Here is a 20,714-nt window from a genome sequence, read left to right as displayed (position 1 = left end):
AGTGTTCGTAGTTTGATGCAGTAGGTCTAGTAGTGTCTGAAACACTGTTCATATAGTTTGATGCAGTAGGTCTAGTAGTGTCTGAAACACTGTTCGTATAGTTTGATACAGTAGGTCTAGTAGTGTCTGAAACACTGTTCGTATAGTTTGAAGCAGGAGGTCTAGTAGTGTCTGAAACACTGTTCGTAGTTTGATGCAGTAGGTCTAGTAGTGTCTGAAACACTGTTCGTATAGTTTGATGCAGGAGGTCTAGTAGTGTCTGAAACACTGTTCGTATAGTTTGATACAGTAGGTCTAGTAGTGTTCGTAGTTTGATACAGTAGGTCTAGTGTTCGTAGTTTGATACAATATAGGTCTAGTAGTGTTCGTATAGTTTGATGCAGTAGGTCTAGTAGTGTCTGAAACACTGTTCGTATAGTTTGATACAGTAGGTCTAGTAGTGTTCGTAGTTTGATGCAGTAGGTCTAGTAGTGTTCGTAGTTTGATGCAGTATAGGTCTAGTAGTGTTCGTAGTTTGATGCAGGAGTAGTGTCTGTTTTGTTATATGACAGTGAAGCTACAGCTGTCTTACTCTCATTCGGTCTCTGCCGTTTGTTTTGGATTCTGTCCATTTACAGGAGGCGACTTGTCCAGACGCTGAGTGTGTGTTGTGTGTGTTTGTGTAAGAGTCTGTGTGTATGTGCTAGAGAGAGAGAGAGAGAGAGATAGAAAGAAGAAAGCCAAACGGAGTGAGAGAGCCCCACGCTGGAAGCCGGCTGGACGGAGGATATTGGGATGGACAGATGGAGAAGCGGGATGGACGGATGGACAGACGAGTGGAGAAATGAAAAAGCAGTCCGGAGTCCTGTTGATGTTGCTTTGTAGTCCTTAGTCATCATATGACTGGATGCTTCATTATAGAGTTCAGAGTTGCTGTTTTGAAACTCCTGTTCTTCACCTTGTACAGCTTTTTCTATGTTTATGTATGTTTATCAAATAAATAGCAGGACCTATACAATCTAAAAAGGTGTATTACATGTTGATGAAGACATTGTATCTGTGTTTTATTATAGAAACATATGTCCCAAAAATCTACTTTTCAAGAATTCATCAAGAAGTTTCTGATACATTTCACAATTTTCAATGCAGTTGTAATGGGTTGGGCAATAAACCTTTCGTACCCATGAAGAACATTGCCAGGCGTCTTTTTTTTAAACCCTTATTTTGGTCATGGATCTTCTTTTTTCCAGCACTGCCCTGCTTCTCATTTCAGGTGACGCGCGGCACATCCAGTACAGCCACAGTCTTCTGCTGGTCAGTGAGCAGCTCCACTGCAGCAGCAGGTGGTTAAGTACACTACCCGGCTAAGGCCAAAAATGGCCACAGTGAAAACACAGTGTTTGTGCAGGAAAGTAATTTATCTGATGACAGATTTGGAATTGTTGCAGATACATTTTGAAACAGCTGTAACATTTAAGCCTAAAGCCTTTAATGTCATTATTGTATTCAGTCATTTATTCAACAAGGTCAATGCATTAAGAATTCCCTCTTAATCTAAATCTAATGAGTTCTCTCTGACTTTTCTGTGTGTGTGTGTGTGTGTGTGTGTGTGTGTGTGTGTGTGTGTGTGTGTGTGTGTGTGTGTGTACACGCAACTTGCGTGTACACACACACGCAAGGCACAATGTCTCCGGCTGCGATATGTCAAATAAGAGCATCCCCATGACAGGGTTGTGTCTGCCTACTCTCTCTCTCGTCTTTTGCACCTTCCTCTCTTCTCCCTCTCTCCTCTCCTCCTCTCTCTTTTCCTGACTAAATAAGGGTGTTGAGAGGAAAGGCTATGACCGGCACACCACCTCTGACTTTCACCGCTGTAGTAAATACATGTTGAATGTAATAATAGTAGGAGCTTATGCAATTTTAATTCAGTGCCGTCACATTTTGATCAATAGCTCGTTAGGCCTCATGCAAGCGCGAGACTACGATTCATAGCACATTAAACATTGATACTAAAATTAAATGCATGATATGGGCTGCGAGGTGCATTTGGAATCCAAATGCACCTCGCATGCACCACTTTTAATCCAAATTTTGGATTAAAAGTGGTTGTGGTCTGTTTTATCTGACAACATCTTTGAAAACAAGAGGGTTTTCTACTGGCTCTGAGCCGATTACAACCTTGAGACCTTTGGAAATTTTCTTAGAATAAAAAATGCCTAGAAACAGCAGTGTTGCAGGGATCATGTTGGACATGCAGGGAGCGCTCTTTGTCTACTGCTGCATTCAAATGCTGTTGGAAATATGAGAATTCCGTCTTCAGTATACTGTACATGAAAGTGGTTAATAGGACTGGAAGAGTGGAGATTTGCTATCTTACACGAGTTGCTGAGATTGGCTGGTTGCACAAAACACCTTGAGTTAAGATTTTCAAGAAGTTAAGGTTTCCATAAAATGAAATTGGTTGCACACACCCTTAAGTCTTCTGCTTAAAGTTAAACATTTTAAGGAAACAGGGTCTGTTTTGTTATTATAGAAGGTGCATCACAGGTCGTAGCCTGCATGTAACCCGCATTGTGTAGGCCTCCCATAGCTGAGAATTGAACCGGGAACCTGTGGCATGCGAGACAGACATTCTAATAATGAGGCTAAAACCCATGGGCTTTGTCACTAGAGCATCTCTTAAGGTGTCGGGGCATGAGGTTTTTTCTCACTGCACAGCACTACTGTAGCCTACTTGCTGACTTCTGCTGTCCCGGTCGTTGCGCCACCCTCTGCCGATCTGGGAAGAGTTGTAGAGAACGTGCTTCCTCCGATAGACGTGCAGTCGCCAGCCGATTCTTTTCACCTGACAGCGAGGAGTTTCACCGGCAGGACGTAGCGCGTGGGAGGATCTCACTCTATCCCCCCAGTCACCCCCCCTCTTTTTTGAAAGTATTGATTGTAAGAGACTCTTCACTGTGCAGATTTTCTGAATTTAGAGTAATTTAATGCTCATGATGTCATATTTGCTGATAATAATTAGCTTGAATTATGCCTAATGTACAGTCCATTAATGGCGTGAAACCCATAGCCTATTCTGCCTAAATAAAAGTAATTCACTTGTGCACGACTCTGAACACCAATATTCCCGACAGCATTTGAAGGCAGCGTCCCTGGCCGTGACGGAATGGGGGAATCCCCCGCGCGCGCGCGCTTTGTGCGTGTGCGTGTGTGTGTGCGGGAGGGGGGGGCTGAATCCGTTCCCCATGAAACACAACGAAGAAGCAGCACAGGAGCCTACAGCTCCTCTCCACATTGAGGTCATCCACTCAATCAAACTGACTTCTGCGCCATGCAGGGAAGAAAGCAGGCTGATCTCAGAGCAGCTAACTGTTCTCCTTTATGTTATAGGCAATGAAATGTATTTATTCAGATCTGAGCAGACAACTGTGTGTGTGTGTGTGTGTGTGTGTGTGTGTGTGTGTGTGTGTGTGTGTGTGTGTGTGTGTGTGTGTGTGTGTGTGTGTGTGTGTGTCATAGCTATGGAGGTAATATGCCACACCTGTGCGTAACAGCAAACCGTTTGGCTGCAGTCATCCTTTTAGCAGGTGTCTGATAAACCTGCGGTTTACACACACGCGCACACGGCCTCTTCCTCTTTTGTCTAACTGCACGTCCGCCTATAGACAGCAACTTGCACATTCTTGCGTCAGCGGTTAGCCCAGACAGGTGTTTCAAATCACATGTTTTTTTCTCATGTAGGATGAGGAGAAACTGAAACCTCTGCTCAGACTCATCATTTTTTCCTACATCCCCATTGGGATAATTTATAGTTGATTAGGCTACTCTATTCTCCAAGGCAAGTTTATACAGCAACAAGGTAATTATTAATGCTACAAAACATTAAAAGCATCGAGACCAAGTGAAAAGGATAAGAAAATCATAGCCTATATAGCCTAAAAGAACAAGCAAAATGGTCCTAAAAGAACCAACTAAAGTAATCAAGTAGGATAGCAAGTAAGATATTTGACCCCCCTAAAATCAAGTGGCATTAGGTTTTGAGGGAAAAAAGTTTATTTTATTTTGTTTGTATTTATTTATTTATTTATTTATTTATTTATTTATTTATTTATTTATTTATTTATTTATTTATTTATTTATTTTGGTGGAGGGGGCTATGTTGAACGGGTCGTCATGTCGCGTCCACGTTTTCCATCACCTCACCAAAAGTCAACGCTGCCGCTGAGCAAATGGTTAAAAGGGGCAGGCGCAGGCATATGGGCGCAGCCAGGCAGCCGCCGGTGGAGATGAAGTGAAGTCATCCTGTTGGCAGGGCGCGCGCAGCGCACAGAGAGGAGGGGGAAGAGCGCGTGAGCCACAACACCTCCAAACCGCTCCAAACACACAACGACCTGACGGCTGCACACCTGCGCTCTCCTGTTCTCTTTAAACAGTGATTCTGTTGTTTTCTCTCCAGACAAACACACAAAGGCGGATAAAAGCGCGCAGCTCGGCGCACCAGCTACAGTATGGCTCCAACGAGGCTCGTTGTCGGCAAGCTCGCCCAGTCCGCTTCACCGAAGCGGGCTGTAGCGCAGGAGGAGAGGTCCACCGTGGTCCTCCGAGCCTGAGAGCAGGAGGAAACCTGACAGCCCCCTCCCCCTGACCTGCCCTCCCCGCCACACGGCCGGGGGTCAGAAACAGACACCCCCACTCCCCTCAGCCTGGAAACTGGAGACTGGACTGTCTGTGCGTAACCTAGAGTGCGCCTCTCATTTCCACAGCACGCCTCTCCTCTCTTCTCGTGGAGAGCCACCGGTGAGTCCTCCTCTGTCCAAGCAACTCGGACAAACTTTGGCACCGGGATTACTGCCACTTACCGACCCGAAGAGAGCGCAGTGAGTGAGTGCGCTCGGCCGGGTGCACTGGACCGGAAACGCAGAGTCGGTGCGGCATAAATAAGTCCAAAAGAAGTGTTTAAAAGTCAAGCGGCCGTCACAGCAAAGATGCCGGTCCGGAGGGGCCACGTGGCCCCGCAGAACACCTTCCTGGACACCATCATCAGGAAATTCGACAGTCAATGTAAGAGCATTGATTTTGTTTATATTTTCTCTTCTGCATGATCTAATCTAATGTGTCCAAATAGCCTATTTTCTTTTCACCAGAACCTGCCGTTAATAATTGATTCGTTAATTGATTTGACTCCATATGCCCTTTTGAAAATGACACGCTAATTATGTAGCTAGTCTCACTAATAATGTTTGTTGATGCGTGGTTAATAGTTTTGAGTCATAAAGTGGTGCAGTACCATATGCAAGTTGATGTAGTGGTGAATAAGAAGGTGCCATGGGTGAACTATGCCTATTATCCTTTCAGTAAAACATTTGTTTTTCTGCATAAAAGACTCCTCGTGACTTACATCAGTTTGATATGATATAGCCTACTGTGCTATACTATCATATGATCACAACTTTGTAAAGATTTTCCACCCAAAGAGGTGAGTAAACTGACATTATCCATTTCCGCTCCACTATAGCCCTGATTAACATGAGCAACCAGCGTGTGAATGACTGTTCACCATGGCATGCTGGGGTTTTGAAAAGACAGATAGCCTACAAGTAAATGCAAACGTTGTGCAGTTAAGAGACAGAAACGCCAGAGGGCTTATCTTACATCAGAAATTAAATCAAAGTTAAACAGTTACAAAAGCATACAATATAAACACAAACAAGGGAGAAGAAACAAACAACAAAAAAGAAATAAAAGCTCAACTAAAACAATACAAAGTTATAGCACAACTTGATATACCACTCCAGGAATAATACATCAATCATCAAAGAAGCCTGTATAAATGTGTCATATTTCAAAAGCATCAAATTGTCGGTTTATGAAAATAGATATATCATTTATTTCTCCATATCCCTCTAAAGCTTCAATCTCACTCTGATGAAGTGTCTTCCCAGGCCGCTCCTGCCCTGAATGATGTTGACAGAAACAGCAGTCTGCTACAAAACACGATATAGTTTGATGTACCAATATGTGTCTTTCAAACATAACACAATTTGTTTTGACTGTGTGCCTAAAAAAATCGATATCTTACCAATTAGGCTTGAATAAGTTATAACCTACAAAAACAAACAATACATCCCAGCTACTAAATCTTTCATAAAGCCCAAGAGCGAAAAGTACGCGGTTTCAAATACATCGGCTTCATTCATCCTCACTGCCCTGCAGCGATACTATCTTTGATGCAAATCACTCGTGCTTTTTTCCATTCCTCAATGTGTGACTAGACTTTAAACGCGCTGCAGTGGCACAGTCCATACGGAAATTCACCTCAGGGCTGATGAAGATGATGATGATGGAGGTGGTGGTGATGCTGGTGTGGGGAAATGGAGGATGCAAGTGGCTTTACATTTCATCAGTTTAGCTTTTGAAAGTCATGCCATGCTAATACATCAGATATTTTAAGCTTTGGGCTTAATTACAGTTTTTAGTTAACCTTGATGTCAATTATTCCCCTCAGGGCCTGATAAGATAAAGATTTAGATGTGAGCTGGAGTGAAATATGTATAGTCATATCTAACCCAGGCCTGCAGATGTGCAATGTGGTGGTGGCAGCAACAACACCACAGTAAGGGTTTCATCATAGACCCTATACAAATATGGATGTAGCCACCCTGATGTCACCCATTGGTTTGTGGACTCCCGCTTTGAAGCCTCAAGTTTGTCATTTTGACCGTCGCCATCATGTTTTTCTTTTGGGGGAGCCAGAAGCAGCTATAGCGTGAAACCAGGGTTTTCCCACAGAGCCGCAGGACCGCTGCTATTGGTTCGTGATCGGCAAGCTGCGCGGTCACTGGACAGGTGACCTGTCAATTAGAGTTGCGCCATCTTGACCTCAGTCAGATCGTCCAATCGCCACCCTTTGCCAATGCATGATGTCAGCCTTCCCCCCCCCCCACCCGTTGCTGATGGCAACTTGCAGAGAGATGTGTGGCGCAGCAGTGAGTGTGTGGGGTTCGGACTATTTGTCAGTGAATGGATGCTGCTGCTGTATATTTTGACATGTCCGCGGTGATGTGTGTGTGTGTGAGCCTCGTTAGTAAGGTCTGATTGCAGCCCTGTTTACAGGCGCTTGCCCTTTGCTCTGCGTCTCAGTCCGTCTCTTTTTTCACTCTCGTTCTCCACTGCCTTGCCTGCTGAGCACCATCGGCTGGGAGTAACATTGATAGGATAATATACTAATAATGTTAAACTGAACATGAGTTGCAGTGATATTGTAGCACCAATTAAGCACATAGGTCTCTATCATTGCATCGGCCTATGAACTGCGTCCAGCGCCCGGCGCAGCGCAAATTAGTGGGCGTGGACCTGCCCATTCGATATTTTGGTGTCGGTGCTACAGGCGGCCTTAAGCATTATAACCATGCCTTTTAAGCGTGCAATTATGCACAATCTGCTCATTGGAGAAGTGCAGTAAACAAATCACAAGCTTCCCTTTTAAGCTCCAATTCCACGGAGCGATCCAGTCCGCTCAGAAAAGCCAAGTGCTCTGAGCTCCCCCCCTCCCTTTCATCCCCGTCTGTCTCCAATATATTATTCCATAGCCTACTATTACCACGCAAAACTATGGTCTAACAACGTTTTATTTATCGGTCATTGTGCCTGCCTACGTCTACATATAACGTTACTCTTATGGAGCTGAGCACAGAGTAGTTTTGCACACGGCATGTGGAGAATGAGAAGAGAAGATGAGACGGATCTGGGGACGGGCGACTGCGGGGAGACTTGTAATTAACTCATTGAGTGCCAGCCACTTTTGGAGAACGGACGCTCCCAGTGCCAGTTTCAGAGCGTTTTCAGTGATTTCTCGAGGCCCACAGAATATAGTGTGATATTACTATGTAAACACCGAACACGCACAAAGAACGAGGAGACTCTCTTCTATCATCTGCAAAAAAAAGTTTATTGATCCCATTTTCCGTTCTTTAGTTATGAGCCGGAGAAGATAGCTTGATTTAACCAAAAACAGCAATTTTTTTCTAGAAGCTGAGATAATGTAGCCTGGTAAACCGCCCGTCACGTGAACTCACATTTCATTTGGTTCTCCGTGACGGTCTGGACCCGCACAGGCAGTTTAAGATGATTGGTCGAGCCATGCCGGCCATTGCCGGGCCGACGAATCAGCGGCGGCCGTAGGCGGGCAGGCTCGTCTGGGCAAGTAGTGGGTACATGGTCTTTGTAGTTCTTTTCACTCGTCAACATCGCGGAAGTGACAGGCAGTCTGAATGAAATTGAATGTAATGTTCCCAATTCTATGTATTAAATTCTAAAAAACGACCCTCAACATTTGGGAAGGCTAAGCCACACAACTAGTTCGTTATAATCTAACTAAATGCTTCGAAGGTGACTTTACGACCGCGAGGACTCAATCAATGAATACCACGGAGATCATCCACAGGCACCTTCCGCGATCTGATTGGTTGAAGTTAACACCCACCAGCGGTGATAGACAGATGGGTCATCCAATCACCTGCCAAGTAGCTTGGACAAAGTGCCCGCCTCCGTCAGCGGGTCTGGTGACTTCAAACCCAGATCGACTGGTTTAGTGAAACCTATGTGGAGCTATACCGTCCATCTGGCAGCGTCAGGTTAGAGATAATGAGCCTTTTGTGAAATTAAACATTCAAGCACATCATTGACTCTGAAGCTAATATTTTCTGATATAATGACACCTCAAAAATAATTTCCTTCAATAAAAGAGTGAAAACAAAGGAATTTTGTTTGGCCAAATAATATTTTTTAGCTGCAACCAGCAGCGCTGGCCCCTGCGTGCGCAGACCCTACACCTTCTTGCTGGTCTTGATTTACTGCTGGTGGGCATCAGATAGCCTATTCTAGCTTGTTTGCCTGTCTCTGTGCATCAGCCTGCTGCCTGGGTCTGTGTGTACTGTCAATGGTTGTATGCTGTAGTGCCCTGCGTGCCCCACCCCCCTCCTCCTCCTCCTCCGTGGTGGGAGGAGTGTCTCTGCTGCGGTTTGCTCTGAGTTTGATCTGCACTGAAAAGTGCGCTGCATCCCCCCGCTTTTTTACAGCGTGTCGCCAGCTGAGAATAATGTAACTTTTCAGAAAGACGCTGGTGTCGCCGTGTCGGCAACTAAATCATATGGATGGGCTATCGCAGCGGACACGGATGGGGCTCAATTGTGGCAGCAGATTGGCTGCTGCAGGCACAGCTAACGTTACAGTATGCTTCATGCATATGGATGCATACGGATGCGATGCGATTTCCGTTTCCACAACGACTTCTTCTTTGTTTTTTCATCGCCTTTCTGTAATCTGGAGAGCACTGTCGCCACCTAAGGGTTCTGTAAAATAGGTTACACACATTCAATAGCTCCCATATTGTAAGAGGCGATGTAAGAGGCTTAGATCCACGTCCCACCGTCAAAAAACGCAATTGACGACTTTAGTCGTCTTTGGCACTCTACGTCACTAAAGCAATTGACGACTAAAGTCGTCATTGGCACTCAATGAGTTAAAGATTTTGGTGGCGGGGCTCGTTGCAGATATCAGAAACATGTTTGAATGCAGTAGACTAGTAGCGTTTGTTAATGGTCTGGTCTGATCAACATCCATTTGGCAGCGTTACTGGTTACTGATCAACATACACTCTGCTCAGTCAAACTGCTGCGTCGCATCTCTGCTGTCAGGGAGCAGCCACACGGGGGGCGGGGGCGATCAAAATCGGCTATGGAAAACCAATCGTCATTTCAGCCATTGAGTCGGCAATATACGATCGGCACAACCCTACTGTCAATCACCCCCCCAAAACAGTGTGATTTATCGTCTATTTTACTCTAGATGGGACTTTTGGAATTTACTAAATGAACATCATGCTGTATTGAAGAAGACTTGACATGAGCGATTAAGACCATAAACCCATTAGGAAAGTGTTAACTCATGTAATAAATCAAGTGAGAATTACGGTCATTTTCCCATTGACATCGTCGTCCATACAATCTGAGTTATTTTGCAGGCAGTGGAATCACACCCTGCTAGCCATTCAGGCCCGGTTCTACGGGGGTGCAAAAGCACGCATTGCACCCTTATTTTAATTGTCTGCATGCTCAGTTGAAAAGAGTGGTCATTTCTTTTTCTTTTTTTTTTTATAAATGCGGCAGCTGCACACTTACTGTTTAAACTTGAATTATAATTGTTGTTTTTCTTTGTTCTTTGATGTGAATTTATGGCTTTTTGGCACCTACATGTAACCTTTTAAGGTTGAGATAATTGTATTATCATTATATGGTCCAAATATTTCAGTAAATCACTTGAAACACTTGAAATATTCTTGCTTGGGTGGTATCATTCTACTTGAAATGATGGTAAAATGCATTATTTTTAGTAAAATAACATGTACATTTTTCGGGCGGCCGGCCTTCGGCCGGGCATCTGCACCCCTTCTTATCTAGGATGCATCCCTAGTCATCTTGTTCTGGAACCGGCCCTGTGGCCATTAGATACAATGCAGGTTTAAAGCACGTCCGCATTGGCTTAATTTTTCAGCGCCAGGGGTTGCCCCTTGGACTTGATTCCTGTTGGAGTCATCCTCAGTGGAAAAAAGACTTAAACTCGTCCTCTCCAACTGTCTATAGAGAGCCAAAGTGGAACGTCACTTCCTGCTTCAGCACTGTACCAGAGATTTTCATCCGTCATTTATTTTCCCATAGACATTTCGGAAAATGCTTATAAAAATAGGTTTACTTGAGCAAACGGTTCAGATATATTTAGAAACAGGAGAGAAATGTTCTATGGTCTCTCCCGATTCTAAGCTGAATAGCTGAACCGTTTGGTTTGACGAAGTAAAACTTTTTATAAGCATTGTACGAAATGTCCATGGGAAAATAAATGGCGGATGAAAATCTCTGGTACAGTGCTGAAGCAGGAAGTAGGCGGTCACTTTGCCTCTCTATGTGATGCCGGTCTCTCGTGACCAACATGCTGCTCGCCTCCCACAGTTCACCATATGTTCCCGGCTGAACGCACAACACGATCGCCTCGGAGCAGCAAGTGGCACCTCTCTGTGCTCGTAACACCAAGAGTCAGGCTGGCAGCATGGGCCCAGAGCTTCAAACAAGGTGTTATGTGGGGGGGTTTGGTGCAAAACAACCCGTTTCCTGACATTAATTAACTAACACGCAAAGGTGCTGAAAAGCGGCTCTGCGGGAATGCAGCCGAGTTGTGTTGGGTAATTGACAGTAATCTCCCGGGACATTTTTTTCCGTCCTGATAAACGTGTATAACTCTGTAAAGATGAGGATATTCGGTTGCTCACTCAAATGCTTCAGACTCCTTCCATAGAGTACTGCAGGAATGAGTCTGGAAAACCTGGATGCTAACACTTCCAGTTCCTTCGTCTAAAAGTCAATGGGATTTTTGTATGGCGATTTTGGCTAAATGCTTGAAATAAGGTCTGTGGTAGGGTTGTGTGATATACCCGAAATACCCATCGTGATTGTTTCACAGTCAAACATTGTGATTAACGATGCCATCGTCATTTATGCCATCCGCCGCTGCAATGCACGTTAAAAGCAGGACAGCTGAGCTCTTCATGAGACCGACAGGCAGGCTACTAGCTACTGCACAGAGCCAGGCGACTCAAGCAGTGAGCGGCAGCTACTGCTGTAACAGCTAGCAGTAGCCTAGCTGCTGCTGCTGCTGCTGCTGCTGTATTTCTCTCTCAACTCGCTCCAGTCTCCTCAACTCTCTCTCTCATTAGGTTCAAAAGCCCACGCGAATCTAACGTTATATCCGCCAGTAATTCTGTCAGTTTTCTGCCAGCTAGCTAAATTCAACACACACACACACACACACACACACACACACACACACACACACACGTTGTTGGTCAGGATATGTAACGTTAACGTTAGCCTATTTGTTTTGCGCCGTTCAATATTGCTAGTGCTGTATCAACTTCAACTTTCACTTTGGAAACAGGCGAGTTAAATTCACAGTTGAAGACTTGTACGGTACTCACTTTGGGTTGAAAACAGGAAAGTCTTGTCTTGTCTTAAAAGTGTTCACAACAAAAGAACTGACTTCTCATGCACGGGGGACCTTCCGGCGACATTAAACAAGCGCACCCAGTGCAGAGAAACACTAGAGCGGGGGAGGGGAGGCTTATCTGAGTCTGAACTGGGTGCGCTCGTTTAATGCTGCCGGCGCGTCCCCCACGCGTCACGGTAAGTGGACTTGGTATTTTTTATTATTAAAACGGCAACAATTTAATTCGAACAGATAATCACGATGATGCGATGTAGAAGGCTCAGAGGTCGATGGGGGGTCGGCCAATCACGATGGTCGATGCCATCGTCCATCGTGCCAACCCTAGTCTGTGGATAACAAAAGTTCATGAAACACAGTGAAACACAGCGTTGGTGATTAACAAGTTTATGAAACGGCAAACTTTGTCTTCAGCAACATAATCAAACTTTATGATTTTCAAAGCGTAAATTATGCGTTTTTTTTCTGTGATTTTCAGAAAGCGCTTCAGAAGTCATAAAAGTGGTCCTCATTGTGAATATTAGCGTGCTGAACACAAAGTTTGCTGTGTTTCATGAACTTTTGTTAACCACACACACCTTATTTCATGCATTTAACCAAAATCCACATACAAAAATCCCATTGACTTTTAGACGGGAATTGGAACTAGGGATGGGTACCGATACCGAACTCGGTACTTTTACAGGCACCGACCGAAAGGGGGCGGTACTACCGAGTATCAGTTCACATGAAATAAAACGGTACCTCATTTCGGTACTTGAACGCATCTGAGTAATAGAAGAGAGTGGGTAAAATAGAAATTCCGACGGAACCTTGAGGCAACACGCGAGAGCGCGTTACGTCTATACGTCACACACCTGAAACATCAACAAACAGGACCAGCCGAAAATGTGGCTACACTTTACCAAGATAGACTCAGACAACACTGGTTGCAACATTTGTGATGTGAATTGCAAAGCTGGCCAGGGAAACACCTCAAACTTGAGGAAGCATGGTCAAACACAAGATATATTTAGCTAAATGCTGAAGACTGCAACGTCTTAGATAGGCTGAGGGTGAATGAAGCAGATACCGCACCGCAGCTAACGTTAGCAGCACCTCCTGAGCTGTAACGTTGAGAGAGGCATCGACTTCTACAACATCAGGTAACAACATTATTTAATTAGCTAGCGTTAGCTGGATAAGTTGTTTCACTGCCGTTGTGGTTGTTAGATAACGGGGCTTTTCACTGTCTTCACAAGGACTGCAAAACAGAGATCGCTAACGTTACTCTTGCTGCAGTAATTGTCAAGGGTTGGCCCTTTCTGCAGTAATTGATTCGAAATGATTATTGCAGAAGTGTAAAATGTTGTATTGTTTTTACATGTATATTTGTATGTGTATTTAGGTACGTGTACATGGGTGGAAGTGTGTACGCGTGTATTTATATACATATAGATGGGTTTTTTTTGTATTTATTTATATGTGTAACGCATGTAATGTCTAGTGTGTTCAATGTTCCTCGCGCACACACGCGCTCATACATGCACACATACATTCACTCCATTTGCTTCACTTCAAGGACCACAATGGAAATAAGCCCTCGGGCTTTGTTGTGTTTTATTCCTTTTGTTTCAATGAATCTGGTCTTACGCTGTATTTCTCGTGCCATTGTTTCAATAAAGTATTCAATTCAAAGGGTTCAACAGAACGTATTTCCTCAGCCGCCATAGTAGCTATCAACATGAAATAAAAAGCATTTGAGAGCTTGCACCCGTGGCTTTTTATTTGGAAGGGTTACATTTCTTTATTACATAATCTTTATTAACATTTCTTAACACGTTCACTGCCATTGGCGAGTCAACTCGTCAAGCAGAAACCAACGGTTGACTGCCAATGACGACTCAACTCGTCAAAAAAAAAAAAAAAAAAAATTTGACGGTGGGACGTTGATCTAACCCTTTTACATCTCCTATATAAATATGGGAGCCACCGAACGTGTACAACCCATTCCACCGACCCACTAAGTGGCGACAGTGCTCTCCAGACTAGAAAAAGCCGAGCCAAAACTGCAGGGGAACGCGCGAGGAAACCATTCTCATACTGTAAAATGGATTGGCGAAAACGCTTTCGCTTTCGCGCATTATCGCGCTGGGAGCTGGCGGTGGGGGATTGCAAATTTGCATAATAGATTATGCGTGCAACACACTTTGAAACACCGGCAGAAAGCCCACAATCGCACGCAGCTTCATTCCAGCTGAGCTCACAACCGAAACTAACCGAAACGAACCATGCAGACTCGCCCAAAGAGCAGCCGCCAGCAGCCAGGCAGCACAGACAGGCAGAGCCTCGCTTGTGACAAACGCTGCAAAGCCACCAGAGACACACCCACGGAGGGAGGAGTTTGAAGGAGAGGGGGGTTTCCTGCTGCTATGGAGGAAATTACTGTTCAAAACTATTGTTTAGATGTCTGACGTCTTACGCCAAAAATAAATGGTTAAAGTGACTGTTCTATCGAATTTCACAAAAAGCCGTTTATCTCAGCTTAAATTTTCAGACGCTGAAACCATGCTGTATTCTACTGCTAATGCCTACATAACTACTAACTCTACAAACTAACTCTTTTAGACAGAGAAAGCACACATTCTATTAGTTCTTTTGAGATAATTTGTGTTCACAAAATCTTAGCAGAAAAGAATCCTCAGCTCTTGAAAGATGAGCCAGAATCCTCAAAAAAAACCTTTGGCAGAAGCTACCTACAGTATTGAAAAAACGGCTGGCAGTGAATGTGTTAAAATGCATTAGAATATTTTTATTTTTTATTTTTTGGGGTTAAAGATAAAAAATTGTTTTAATGAACATTACGGCAAATATAATACGAAAAGCCAAAGGGTTAAGCTCTCAAATGCTTTTTATTTTATGTTTCTATGTGCTACAGAGCCTGAGATATGAAGGCTTTAGTGAATACCGACCGCTCTCTCTGAGAAGTTTGGATTTTTTTTTTTTACAACTGTAATTTCTTTTGTTATTAGAGCGTGTAAAGTACCGAAAATGGTACCGTTTTGGGTACCATACCGAATTCCAGGTACCGGTATCGTACCGGTATCGGTTCAAATGTGAACGGTACCCATCCCTAATTGGAACTAGCATGACTAGTTGAGTTGGCCTGCAAAAATCCGCCATCCCTGCAGTTTTCTATTGCCTTCATATCATATATATCTCTTTAGAGCAACTACAAGCACAAGGGTTTGCATTCTTTCAAAACGTCTCTGTGTGGCTAGTTAATTCCTGAGAGAAGCGCTGCTGTTGTACATGCTGATGTACAACCGAGGTACGGATATCTTTTCACATCAGTTTCATTCACCCGTATTCTCAAAAGAATTCTCCTCGTGACCCGAAACCAATTGTTGCGGGCTTTTTGGTCAGGCTAATCAAGCAAGCCGAGGGTGCTGATGAGATGGCGGACGCCCGTAATGAGTTATGAAGGCCTCAGTCGACAGGAGATGAAGCTAGGCAGCTGTCCCAGACATCTCTACTAGTTCCAAGAATGTGGATGTGAAGGACGTTGGAAATTTAAACGGGGAAAAGACTGATGAGACCAATGTTTTTATGCTTCTCTAACCTATAAGCCCCCAGTGTTCTCTTGATGATCCTATTTTAAATTGTAGCGAGATGGAGGGATTGAAATTGTAGCGAGATGGAGATATTCCCCCTTCTTGATCTAACCTCGTCTCTCTCTTTCCTTATATATATATAAAAAAAAAAAAAAAAAAAAAAAAAACCCTAACCAACCTTGTACCACTAACCTAAACTTGTACCACTGTTCCTTCAGAAGCTGTAGTTGTCATAGACTGTGCTCCATAGTTGATTGTTCTATTGCAGACAGAAAAATGTGTTATTGTAAGTCGCTTTGGATAAAAGCGTCTGCCAAATGACGTAATGTAATGTAACGTAATGTAATGTAATGTATTCAGATGCAGGTATCAGGTATTGTTAAATTGTAGCGAGATGGAGGTATTCAGCCATGTGATTACAAAGTAATTATTTCTTCAGAGTAATTTGAGGACCCATCTGAATCTCCCCACGAGGCTGCTTCAGATCACTCAAACTTGACCCCACACATCTCTCATGTTATCCATAGAGTAAATTAGGAGGCATAGAAATGTTCACAGTACGATGCAAATACTGTATATTGTGATGCTGCTTTGACATTAGATTATGTGCGATGGTGACTGGCAGAACCCATGAGGATTGAACTTTAATCAGAACATCAGTCAAGAGCTACTCTGTTTGTTGGGCATTGGACTGCATGTGATGGAAGCCATTTCATGTGGAATAACTCCTGGTGTAATTGATAATAATAACATCACCTGACCCGGCACTGGAGGTAGTCGGAGGCATTTGGCAACATTAAAAAGAAAGTATAAATTGCATGGAAGTACTTCCAAATCAAATCGGTGGGTCAGTAATGTAATTGTCAGTAATGAATTGTCAGGAGGATACTTGTAGTTGAGGAACAGGCGAGACAAGGGGTTGACTGCCAAATCTTGGGAGCTGAAAATTTATGAGAGAAAGTGACAATCGAGAAATACGATTTCACTGTGTAGTCCAGAAACATTTTAATGTTGTGTCTTGTGTGTAAAAGTAATCCAGCTAAATCATTTGTACAAACAGTCCAACAAGGTGTACAGTATGCTAATGCCAGATATAATGTAGTGTGATTCTTCGTGTGATTTTGAAAACCCTACTAAAAATATTTTATAGGCCCAGTTAATATTTCTTTGTAGATTGGAACACCAAACTTGCATTATCTGAACAGCACAACTGTTGATTGACTTCAACTCCACAGCATTTTATGGTAAATGCGGTAACAGTTCGTGGAGAGCGCAGAAACTCCTCCTATTTGTCCATTTTTGCCGGTTGTCAGCTGTCACTTAGCTTGATTAGACTTACCTCCCTGGTAGCCAACTAACATAGCAACAATGAACTAATCATAGACTCTGAGCTGCCTGCGGCGTTTGCAGAGGCCTCCGCCCTCCGCATAGTTTACTTTTTGAGAGGAGCGCGGAGCTCGGTACAGAGCCCCAGCACCACGGACACCGGGCACACCGCAGAAACCATACATTTGTCTTTAGACATAAACATACAAGAGCTCAAGGCAGGTCTAGAGATCATTGGTATGTCTGCAGGGGGAAGAATCAGTTGGGAGCGTGGTGCATACTTATGGATGATATGATATTAAGATGATCATTCAATGGGAAGACCTTATAAGATTCAGTACCGATCCCGGCTTAGTTAGTGATTATTGAGCAAAGACCATCCATGCCGATCCATCTTTTGTTTATACATTCATTCATTCATTCATTCAGTCATTCATTCATTCATTCATTCAGTCATTCATTCATTCATTCATTCAGTCATTCATTCATTCATTCATTCATTACAGTTTCAGAGCCGGCGTTGCCTGTGGGGAATTAATTTCATACGTCATCTACTTGAATCCCACATACAGTATGCTTTCCTATTTGTTCAGATATACTGCTATATATGTGTGTGTGTGTGTGTGTGTGTGTGTATGTGTATGTGGGGGGGGGGGGGGGGGGGAGGGATACAGCTGAAGTGCAGTGGATTTTGTCCTTTAATAAAAAGCAGGGTTTGCACAGCAGCCAGTTAGTTGTCACCATGTCACACGTGTGGAAATCCCCCCCTCCTGTGGGTTGCTGTCCGGTTTCCAGCAGTAGCATTTTCTGCCCTGTAATCGGCAAAGTGTTCCATTAAGCCCTCTCTCCTTACTGTACTATGATCCTCTATGTCTGTAACCATCTCTCTTTACTGCACTGATCCTTCATCTCTCTAACCCCTCTCTGTTTACTGTATTGTGATCCTATTGTGTCTGTAAGTTGTAACCTTATCTGTTTACTATCTGATACTCATCTTTCCTCTAAGAAAACATAGATTAGAATATACACAGACTGGCAGGTTGTTTGTTGTTCTCCAACAACAAACAACACCAATAACAACAACAACAACAACAACCAGGCCAATGCAACCCGCTTCTCTGTTTAGCGGCTAGCTTTCGAGGTTGGTGTTATTGCCTGTTTGGAGCTCCTTAGAGAAGACTTGGTCCAATTACAAGCCTCTGAGCCGCTGTCCTCCGGGGAGGACGTTACAGCCAAAGTACAAACAATACATCACCGCGGCAACTGCCCCCACCTCAACCTCTCTCGCGCGCACACACACACACGCACACACGCACGCACGCACACACACACACACACACACACACACACACACACACACACACACACACACACACACTCACACGCAGGGCGTGCAATGTCAAGTAATAAGGCCAATTAACTTAACTTTTTGGCTGGTTGATACTCAGCACTTAGTACAATAGCATCCTGCCAATCACTCTGGCTGCAGCTAAAAACACTTGCTACTACTTCACCCACAGGTTACCCACTACCACTACCTTCTTAAAGGGGCAAGGCATGGTGAGCTATTCAAGTCATTTGGTGAAGATTCCTGTATTTTTTCATATCGCAGAAACAAAACATATTGCAATGTCAGTTTTTCCAATATCGTGCAGCCCTAATTAAAATGTAACAAACGGGTTTCTTACCTCATCACCAGCACAACTTTTTTCTCTCTTTCCTAGTTTCCTTGTGAAAGATGTATTTATGTATATGATTACCATTTCTCTTTTGTGCAAACCAATACATTACATTACAAATTAATTCTCTAAGACAGCTTATACTGTAGGAACTTGGCCAACCTTTGCATCATGCTGATCTGTGCCACAGTTCGACCCACTTCAGAATCAGCATGCTGTGCATTTTAATTAACAGCAACTGTAGTTCAATCAGGAGAGACTAGAGACCAGTGAATGAATAAAATAATATTTATTATAATATCTAATGAATGATGCATTACAGAAAATATTATGAGAATTAGGTATTGTTAATAGTCTTTGGCGCTTAGACACCACAGGGAGATACTGAGATAGAGCTGCATCAGCCCGGAGCAGGTGCCAGTTATATCCCCCTGTAGAGTCTAGATACTGGTGGTGGTGATGATGGTGATGCCTCTCCTTCTGAAACTGATGAGACTCTTCAGACTGAAGAATCTGATGGGTCTGTGAAGACTGGGTGGAGAAGGGGAGGTGGAGGGTGCGAGACTGTCAGCAGCAAAGTTGGGAGACTGAACGGGATAGAAAAAAGCATATAAGAGAACAGCAGCCATCTGATTGGTTTACAATGGGGGATGAAAAGCAATGTGATATGCTTACAATGGAGGTGTGTGGGGTGAGAGGTGATGTGATGTTATAGCCTAGGTAAACCCAGCCCCCACGTGACCTGAGCCCTGTACTACGAAACTAGTTAACAGATCCGCGATAAGTCCCTTTGATCTGGTTTGACTGAACAGGATCAAAGCTATCTAGTTAACTGATACTACGACGCTGGTTTTTTACTAGGTAAGTGGACCTGGGATCTGCCTGTGCACGCGCACGTTTTTCGCTCGTGCACAGGCGCGCGTCCACGCGAAAGAGGTGCACTAGCCAATCACATTATGAACAGCTGAGTTGATCCACGCCCACACCCATTTCCACACCCATTTCCTCGTTCCATGAAAGCGCAGTGCATGATCAGAGTTTTAGCGGATATTTAATGTATCCGCGATTTAATGTCAGAATGAAAATCCGCGTTGGATAGTCTGCTGAAGGGCTGTCTAAAGCAGCAGCTTGTATTCACATCAGTCATTTGATTTACTTCGATCAGCGATTTCTGTCTGATACAGCTGCATACATTGATACAGCAGCAACAAATGTAATCTCAGTCTATACATTTCCACAATCTGTAAGCCTATTTAGACCATAGATTTAGAAACGCATGCTCAATGAATAATGATCTCTATCACTCATGTGTGTGGTTGCACTGATCGAATAATTCATATATAAAATAGCCTAGTATAAAGCCTAATAGCCTACTATAAAAGAGAAAACTGCTGAACTGAATTGAGACGATGCGGATTTTCTGGCATGTAGGAGAATATCACCCTCACTCCATTTGAGGGTCCATTCATGATATGCGCCGCGGTGATTAATAGTGATCATATTTCTCCACGCATCGTTGAGCTGTTAAGACATAAAGTGGTAAGTAGGCTTAATTTAATTATGTAGCCTACAGAGCCACAAATGTTTTTCTTGTTATATTCTCAGTTGACTGCAATCTATTTTTCATATGGCGATCTTATATGAACGGTGAGTGACTCCAGAGAGCCGATTATATGGGTCTGTCATGGATTTTGATCTTATCCTCTGAAGCTAACCTGGTCGCGACCAGGTTAGCTTTGCAGCGTCAGTTGCCATGGTGATTGAAAGTTAACTTGCTTTGTAGTACGGCTAAACCAGGTTTAAACTCAAACTTACTCGGATAAGGCATTAAACTAGCTTCGTAGTACAGGCTACTGCTCTCTCAGTTCCCAGTCACTATCGTCTAGAGAACGGGCCATTCAAATCGATTTCCGCGGCGATTGAAAGACTCGTGCAGACCCGCAGCCACCCCGCAGCCAATGAGTGACGGCGTGACTGCCAACATCAGTCCTGCCGTGATCGGCCAATCAGAGAGTGCGTCTTTGTCAATGACGTGTAACAGCTGCAGCGGCTTAGCACTACCTAGCCGTTAGCATTTGGCCTCTCT

At 43.8% G+C, this 20,714-nt stretch overlaps 1 protein-coding gene across 1 annotated transcript in view; it reads left to right on the top strand.

The window, feature by feature from the left end:
• Positions 1–4,964: 4,964 nt before the first annotated feature.
• Positions 4,965–20,714, top strand: part of kcnh2b (potassium voltage-gated channel, subfamily H (eag-related), member 2b) — a gene marked incomplete at both ends in the record, with an annotated part of 583,908 nt that continues 568,158 nt past the window's right edge. The window contains one exon of the mRNA XM_083632013.1: positions 4,965–5,040. Within this exon, the coding sequence (XP_083488139.1) occupies positions 4,965–5,040 (76 nt within the window). The remainder of the gene's footprint in view (positions 5,041–20,714) is intronic.

The sequence above is a fragment of the Poromitra crassiceps genome (genome assembly GCF_964638095.1).
Source record: "Poromitra crassiceps genome assembly, chromosome: 2".
Lineage (NCBI taxonomy): Eukaryota > Metazoa > Chordata > Actinopteri > Beryciformes > Melamphaidae > Poromitra > Poromitra crassiceps.
Note: the sequence above shows the minus strand (reverse complement) of the source record. Positions and strands in the feature narration are given on the sequence as shown.